We start from the raw sequence: 7,678 nt of genomic DNA on the forward strand, positions 1-7,678 counted from the left end.
GAGCCGAGCCGAGCCGACCTGAGCTGAGCTGAGCTGAGCCGAGCCGAGCTGAGCTGAGCTGAGCATGCCAGAGCCGGCGCCGCTCGGAGGGGACAGGAAAGCAGTGGAGAGGAAGCGGGTGGAGAAGGTGGGAGCCAAGGCAGCACCTTCAGGTAGGTGCGTGGGGAAGATTCCCTGGAAATTCCCTTCACCGGGATGGCCACCCCGGCCTCAGGTGGAGCAATCCCGTGTTCCCAGCCGGTCTGGCCACGGGAGGAGCTCTGCTCTCCACGGTCCCCTCGCAGCTCAGGGACATGGGGCTTCTCAGCCACCTGGCAAATCTCCCTCCTCCTCCTCCTCCTCCTCCTCTCCATCCTGCCCAGATTTTCTGCTGGAGGGGGAACACGGGCAGAGGTTTTCCCAGCATGATCCCCAGGATATTCTAATGCCACTGTAGCCCAAACCTCTCAGGCTCAGCCCCCTGGGACACTCTTCTCCCCACTCCTGCAGTGCAAACACCTGGCAGGAGCAGGGCAGAGAGCTCCCTAACCCTAATCCTGACCCTAATCCTAACCCTAACCCTAACCCTGACCCTAATCCTGACCCTAACCCTAACCCTGACCCTAATCCTGACCCTAACCCTAACCTTTCCCTGCCCCTTCCCTTGCCCCTGCCTGTGTCTCTGGCCCTGGCCCTGGCCCTGCCCCTGTCCCTATCGTTGCCAGGGTGGGCTGTGCAGGAGGATGTCGAGACTCCTTCCCACCCCCATCCCAGATCCCTTTGTCCCTTCCCAGTTCTCCCATTAACTCTGTTTTCCCTGGGGGGTCCCCAGTGCCCAGGAGCCTCCCGGTGCAGAGCAAGGCAGAGCCCCCCAGCCTGGAGCCCTCGGAGGAGCCGCTGCTCTGGGAAGGGCTCACCCTCAACAAGTGCATCCTGGTGGCCTCCGTGGTGGCCCTGCTCAGTGTCACCTTCCAGGTGCTCCAAGGTGAGCTGGGGCTGCAGGGAGGGGGACAGGGTGGCCACACCCTGCTGCCACCCCCTGCCTCTCTCCCCTCCTCTCTTCCAGCACCATGTTCCAAGGAGGGGATCACCCGAGGCCGGCAGGAGCCTCCACCACCACCTCCTCCCCTTCCCGGTGGGTTCAGAGCTCCGTGTTGTCCCAGTCCCACAGATCCAGACTGAGATGGGGCCACATCCAGGGCGGGGTGGCCCATGCCTGGGACATCCCACCCAAACATCCATGGCCTGTCCCTCTCCCCTCCCAGAGGTGCTGAGCCCCAAGGAGGAGGTCCCAGAGGTGGGGACAGCCCGTCCTGTCCCACCGGAGAGCAGCGCGTTGGAGGGTGGAGAGGAGGAGGAGGAGGAGGAGGAGGAGGATGACAGCGAAGCCGACAGCAACCTGGTACGGGGCCGGGGCACCTCCTGCAGGGGGAGCAGGGACCCTTATCCCTGGGGGAGGGATGGAGGAGGGTCCCGGGCCCCGGGGCTGTATCACCACGTCCTGGTCCCCTCTGTCCCCACGCAGGCAGAACCCTGGATCTTCAAGAAGTGGTTTGGCCGCGCAACTCCAGAGGATGAGGACAAGGATGAGGACAAGGATGAAGTTGAGGATAAGGGTGAGTATGAAGACAAGGATGAAGAACCCACAGATGTCCCCGAGGTGCCACTGGCTGCAACAGAGGTGAAGAAGAGTCAGGAGAAGCAGGAGAAGAAGGTGGAGAAGGAGGTGGAGAAGGAGGAAGAGAAGGAAAAGCAGGAGGAGGACGAGGAAGAAAAGGAGGAGAAAGAAGAGAAGGAGGAGGAGGAGGAAGAAAAGGAGGAGGAGGAAGAAAAGGGGGAGGAGGAAGAAAAGGAGGAAGAGGAAGAAAGGGAGGAAGAGGAGGAGGAGGAGGAGAAGAAGAAAAAGGAGAAGAAGGAGGAGAAGAAGGCCCGGGAAGGCCGTGCTGTCCATGCAGAGCGCAGCAGCCGGAGAGAGGCACGAGCCAAGGACAGGACACCAGGGAACAAACCTGGCAGAGCTCCCAGGACCCCCAGGGACCCTGAGCAGCAGCCTCAGAAGAAACAGGACCGGGAGAGGAAGGAGAGGAAGGAGAGGAAGGAGAGGAAGGAGGGCCGGCGGGAGCGGGAGGAGCCCAGGAGGGAGGGGGGGAAGGGCCGTCCTGGCAGGGCCAACGGCGGCCGGGAGAGCCCCAAGAGGGACTGGAAGCAGCAGAAGGGCAGGAAACCCTGGGAATCAGCTCTGGGCAAGGATGGCAGGGCCAGGGAGGGCAAGAGGCGCGACTGAGGCCGGGGCGGCCAAGGGGCTCCGGATCCAGGGACACCCAGGGGGATCCAACCCACCACTGCCCCCAGCTCCTGCCTGTTCTCCAGGGACATCCCTGGGCCATGGGCAGCACCCCAGGATCCCTGAGCAGCAGCAGAGCAGCCCAGGAGCCTGGCACGAGCCTCCCCGGGGACTTTGGGCCCCCCTGGATCAAATGGCCAAAGGTGACCTGAAAGGACCCGGGGAAGGAGCTTCTCTTCAGGCTTCGTGTCCTGCCCCGTCCCCACCCAAACCCCCTGCAGGTCCTTCCCACCCACGGGGTCATTTCCACCCAGGGCAGCACAGTGGGGTCCCACTGACCCCAGGGAACAGAGTTGGTCTCCAGACTGTGCAGCTCTTCAGTTACTGGTTTTATTTAAAGCAAATCAAGAGAGAAGAATATCCTGGGTTACAGAACCAGAGGGACATCGGGGACAGACCCCCCCGACCTCACTCGGTGCCATCGCTGAGGGTGGCACAGAACTTGCAGGAAACAGAACCAGGTTGGAGCCCCTCACTGGGGATCCCTTCAGGCTTTGCCTTCACCTTTCAGGAAGGAAACACAAGTGCAAACCTCACACAGCACTGGAGCCACTGCAGGAGACGTTCACAGCCCCAACCCATGGCAGGTTTTGGTATTTGCTGAGTCAATAGAGGTTAAAATAAACTATTTTCATTTTTAATAAGGTGTTCAACTGGATGTTTAAAAAGAAATGGGGAAAAAAAAGAAAAAAAAACAAGAAAAGCCCTTATCCCTGGCTGTGTGTGTGTGTTTTCTGTGCCCCCCAGAGCTGAGGGGCTCAGGGGTAACCCGGGTCCCTGTGGGGCTGCAGGACAGGGCCAGTGGGTGCCAGCTCAGCCCTGTGGGGACACTGCAAAGCCCAAGAACTGCTCCCAGCACCGGGAGGTGCAGCCAGGACAAGCTCAGGAGCTGCTTCCCAAGGGTTTGGCTCCCTGTCTGAGGGCTGGGCTCAGCTGGAAAGATGATCCGGCGCTGATGCCAGCGGGGACACGGAGCAGGTGCTCTGGCAGCCGTTTGTCCCGCTCCCATTAATGGTGTGAGAGCCCAGGAGGTGTAACGGGATCACTCCCTCCCTCCCTCTCTCTGGGAGTGGGGTCAGGGCAGGGTGACACGAATGTGACCTGGCCAGGAGCCCCAGGCCATGGCCAGTGGGTCCCCACAGCCCCAGTCACACAGGGACGGTCCCTGCAAGGGGGTTTGGCCTCTTGCTCTGCTGTCACAGGTGGAGTCCTGTAGCCAGGGGGGGCTAATGATGGGCTGGGAAATGGCCAGAGGATGCTGCGAGGCTTGGAGGAAGCAACACCTGCCCTTCCCAGCCACTACAGGAGCAGAAAGGCAGTGATAAATAAGTGCAGTCTTGGCTGGATCTGCCAAGCTTTGCCCTCCCCCCACAGCCCCACAGCCCAAAGCTCCCCACAGGGCCAGAGCCCGCGGCAGCTCAGCCCTACAGGCATCCCCAAAATCGGCAGTGGGGACACATCAGGCTGTGGAGAAGCCCCCAGGGACAGGCAGCTCCAGCTGCAGAGGGACTGTGAGGAGCAAAGGAGCTGCAGGGGGTGGCAAAGGGGCTGGGAGGGGATCAGGAAGGGGCTGGGAGGAGATGGTGAGTGGGCTGGGAGGGGATAGCAACGGCGCTGGGAGCGGTGGGAAAGCGACTGTGAGGAGCAAAGGAGACACCAGAGAAACCTGAGAGACACGAACGAGCCAAACCGTGGGGAAAGGACACGAGGGAGCTCCCGTCTCCAGGGGAAGCACCAGCTCCAGCTGCGGGGGGGGCGGGCCGGGAGGAGCCTCACCGACACCCACACTCCTCTGCCACCATGTTGGGGAACTTGCGGATCTCCAACCCCTCCGGCGAGAGGCTGATGATGAGCTGGTCGGAGTAGCGCACCGGGACGCAGCAGGGCGGGCGCTGCAGCGGCGCCCCCCGCTCCTGCATCCCCAGCAGCAGCACCGTGTGCGAGTAGTAGCTGGGCACGCGGGTGGACAGGGGCAGCCTGCAGGGCCCCTCGCAGTTGTTGGCCGCGTACACGGTGGGCATGACGATGAACTTGCGGTCGTGCAGGTCGATGGTGAGCTCCTGGAGGCGGCAGTGGGCCGGGGGCCGAGCGCTGCGGTGCTGCCGCTGCACCTTCCTGCGCTCCTGCCAGCGATCCCGCACCGACTGCAGCGCCTTCAGCAGCAGCAGCGTGTGCAGCTTCCTGGAGCCCGGCACCCGCTCCGGGGCCTCGCCCTCCTCCCCGCCCCGCGGGAAGTAGCAGAAGCTCAGGAGGTGCTGGAAAAGCGCCGTGTTGGCCTGGAAAGCCGGGATGTCCCCCAGCTCCTGGATGACCCCCCGCAGTTTGCCCGTGAGCAGCTCCAGCACGGTGCCCTCGGGCTGCCAGTGCCCCAGGAGCTGCTCCAGCACGGCCCCGCTGTCCTGCGGGAACAGCAGCAYCGAGGGCTCCTCCGACTGCACCAGCCGCTCCAGCGCCGCCTCCCCCGACAGGTTGAGCAGCTGGTGAGGGAGGGTCTCCATCGCCTGGAAGTCCAGCCAGTGGTGGGCGCTGGGCTGCGGGGGCAGCTCGCTGGAGGAGCTCAGGACCTGCCGGATGAAGCGGGTCAGCATTCCCAGGAATTGGCTGCTGCTCCCGGGAGCTGGGGATGAAGTGTTGGCCTGGCTCGGGGCCGTGGGGGTCGGCAGCTCCTCGGTCCCGGCCTGGGGTGGGCTGCAAGGAGAACACAGGGAGGGTCACGGGGTCCTCGTGTGCCCTGGAGGTCTCCACATCCTCCTGCCGTGGTCCCACATCCCCTGTCTGCCAGTCCCCGTGTTTTCCCATTCCTAAGGCCACGGACCTGAGCTGTGGGTACGGAGCCGTGTCCACCACCCCGTCAGCAGAGAGGTAGGAGGAAGGGGCCAAAGCCTCCTCCCCCTCCCCCGGCCGTGCCTTGGCCAGCAGCAGCAGCACCGGGGTCATGCGGGTGAAACACTTGTCATCGGAGCCGAACAGGAGCTGCTGCACCTCCGAGGGGGGCAGGGGGGCACCTGGGGGGGCGAGGAGCGGTGAGGACGATGATCTGGGGTCTGCTGCTGTCCCCACAGCCCCTCGGGGGTGGAGAGGACCCCAAACGCCCGAGTGGGGACGCTCGGGCGGGTCCCCGTCCGTACCTCCCTCGGCGCCGCGGATCGTCAGCGATGCCGAGAAGCGGAGCTGCTCCGGGCCGCGGGTGACGGAGCCGGCGGCGGCTCCCAGGACCAGGTACTGGGTGTCCCGGGACAGGCAGAGCCTCTGCGCGGGGGCGGGAGACACGGCAGAGCCGGGGACGTGGGTCAGACATCACGGGCACACACCCACGTGTGGTCCCTGCGGGCTCGGGGTCACCCAGCCCGCGGTGGCCCCGGGAGCAGCGACATGGGACGGGGGCTTCGCCCCCACACCCAGAGCTGCTCCGGGAGCCCACGGGACCCCCGGGTGGGCAGAGAGCCCCGGGGCAGGCGGGGACCGCGACCCCCAGACAGGGCTGGACACCCCGGGCAGCCCCTCCGGCCCTGCGGGAGCTGGGAACGGGGTAAGAGCTCCATCTGCAGGCACGGCCCGGGCGGCGGGAGCGAGAGACGGGGCGGGAATGCCGGGATGGGATGGCAAAGGGATGGGAAGTGTTGGCAAAGGGACTGTGAGATGATGCCAAAGGGACTGGAGGAGGGGCAAAGAGTCTGGGAAAGGATGGTGAATGGACCGGGAGGGGGTGGCAACAGGACTGGGAGGAGATGGCAACAGGACTGGGAGGGGTGGAAAAGGGACTGTGAGGAGGAAAAGAGTTGCAGGGGGTGGCAAAGGGACTGGGAAGGACCGGCAAATAGACTGGGAGGGGATCATGAAGGAACTGGGAGGAGATGGTGAAGGGACTAGGAGGGAGTGGCAAAAGAACTGTGAGGGGATTGTGAATGGATTGGGAAAGGTTGGCAAAGGGACTGGGAGAGGATGGTGGACTGAGGGGGAGGAGATCACAGAGGGACTAGGAGAAGATGGTGAATGGACTGGGAAGGGACGGCAACAGGACTGGGAGGGGTAGAAAAGGGGCTGTGAGGAGCAAAGGAGCTGCAGGGGGTGGCAAAGGAACTGGGAGGGGATGGCAAAGGTGCTGAGCAGCAGGGCCGGGACACTCCCGCCCCAATCCCATCCCGGCCCGGCCCCCCGACCCACCTGGTCCCTGGCCAGCCCCGGGCCCGTGACCAGCAGCTCCTGCGGGCGCCCGGAGCCCTCGGGCCGGCCCAGGTAGAAGAGCATCGCGGCCGCCTGCAGCTCCCCCAGCGCCCGGCCCAGCTCCGCCTGGAAAACCAGCTGGAACCGCAGCTTCGCCTGCGCTTCCCACTGCACTGGAACGGGGGAGACACGGGGTGAATCCCCCTCCGGCACCGCGGGGCCCCCGGGGGGTGAGGAAGGGGCTTCAGGGCTGAGCCCCGTTCCCACGCAGGGACCAGAGGAGCTGGGACAGGAGGGACAGGGTGGAAAAACACGGCAAATCCCAGTCCCCGGCCCCGGGGAGGTGGCAGGAGGCAGATCCTGCACCCGGAGAGAAGGGGCTGCCACCCCCAGATCCCCATGGAAATCTCCTCTCCAGTGCCTCAGGGACATTGTGGTCACTTCCCCACTGCCCGGCACTGGCGAGTTCAGCTGCAAATCCAAACCTCGGGAGGGGAGGAAGGGATTCCAGGAAGAGGGAAACACCCCTGGCTCTCTTGCTACGGATAAAACAGCGGGTTGTGCTCCCCCTCCAGCGCCGGGCTCATGCCCAGGATGGGACAGGGGAAGGTGTTCCTGGTTTCTCCTTAAGGCTGAAGCTGCAGGAGCAGCTCCACAGCCCCCGGTGCGGGAGGGGGCTCAGGGCACAGCGGGACCGGCCAGGTCCGACCCTCCCCTCTCTTAGAGTTGGGACAGTGTCCAAACCCACATCATCGAGGCAGAGAAACACTCGTACTCGTGAGAGCAGAGCAGAGCCCACCAAGAATGTGACACCCGGGTGTTGGTCACAGGCAGGGGCAGAGGCAGGGACAGTGCCCTGTTGCTCAATCCATCATCTCTGCTAAACTTCCTGAAAAATGTACCCAGAAAGACACAGCGAAGTACCAATTTTACAGCAGTTTTAAAGAAGCTTTAGCACTTACAATGTCTTTCTCTTATTTTAAAGGGAATCCAACCCCTCAGGTCTAATTCCGTGTTTAAATCTGACTTAGGGCCAGCAAACAGCATCGCCCGCCATCCCAAGCCCTGCATCCTCCCCGCTCTGCTCCTCCCCGGCGCAGGGATGTCCCACCAACCTTCCTCCAGGTGCAGGACGAGGAATCGCTCCGGGCCCGGCTCCACCACGTGCCCGTGGATGCGCTGCAGGGGATG

The 7,678-nt window shown here is 63.9% G+C and overlaps 3 protein-coding genes across 3 annotated transcripts in view; 2 read left to right on the plus strand and 1 right to left on the minus strand.

Moving 5' to 3' along the window:
• Window positions 1-56: 56 nt before the first annotated feature.
• LOC115308084 (junctional sarcoplasmic reticulum protein 1-like) lies at window positions 57-1,161 on the plus strand. The gene is made up of 3 exons (XM_029965654.1): window positions 57-152; window positions 812-964; window positions 1,046-1,161. Exons 1-3 carry the CDS (start codon window positions 65-67, stop codon window positions 1,159-1,161), a joined length of 357 nt encoding a protein of 118 aa, XP_029821514.1. The 5' UTR covers window positions 57-64.
• A 640-nt stretch (window positions 1,162-1,801) lies between these two features.
• On the plus strand, window positions 1,802-2,286 carry LOC115308085 (vicilin-like seed storage protein At2g18540; the record flags this gene model as incomplete). Its single annotated transcript, XM_029965662.1, has 1 exon — window positions 1,802-2,286. A coding segment is annotated over one exon (462 nt), but the record flags the coding sequence as incomplete, so codon positions are not given.
• Window positions 2,287-3,942: 1,656 nt separating this feature from the next.
• AMH (anti-Mullerian hormone) overlaps window positions 3,943-7,678 on the minus strand; it is a 4,730-nt gene continuing 994 nt past the window's right edge. The window contains exons 2-6 of the mRNA XM_029965655.1: window positions 7,603-7,674; window positions 6,488-6,660; window positions 5,452-5,572; window positions 5,139-5,328; window positions 3,943-5,011 (exon numbers count right to left, since the gene is read on the minus strand). Coding sequence (XP_029821515.1) covers window positions 4,096-5,011; window positions 5,139-5,328; window positions 5,452-5,572; window positions 6,488-6,660; window positions 7,603-7,674 — 1,472 coding nt within the window. The 3' untranslated portion in view covers window positions 3,943-4,095. The remainder of the gene's footprint in view (window positions 5,012-5,138; window positions 5,329-5,451; window positions 5,573-6,487; window positions 6,661-7,602; window positions 7,675-7,678) is intronic.

This window comes from Manacus vitellinus, unplaced genomic scaffold (genome assembly GCF_001715985.3).
Source record: "Manacus vitellinus isolate BGI_N305 unplaced genomic scaffold, ASM171598v3 scaffold_114_pilon, whole genome shotgun sequence".
In the NCBI taxonomy this organism is placed as follows: Eukaryota; Metazoa; Chordata; class Aves; order Passeriformes; family Pipridae; genus Manacus; species Manacus vitellinus.

Bases quoted from the DNA above. Each gene is read 5' to 3' on its own strand.
- LOC115308084 (XM_029965654.1), top strand. From the start codon at position 65: ATGCCAGAGCCGGCGCCGCTCGGAGGGGACAGGAAAGCAGTGGAGAGG. The intron at 153-811 runs GTAGGTGCGTGG...GGGGGTCCCCAG, and splicing joins AGCCAAGGCAGCACCTTCAG to TGCCCAGGAGCCTCCCGGTG. The intron at 965-1,045 runs GTGAGCTGGGGC...CCTCTCTTCCAG, and splicing joins CACCTTCCAGGTGCTCCAAG to CACCATGTTCCAAGGAGGGG.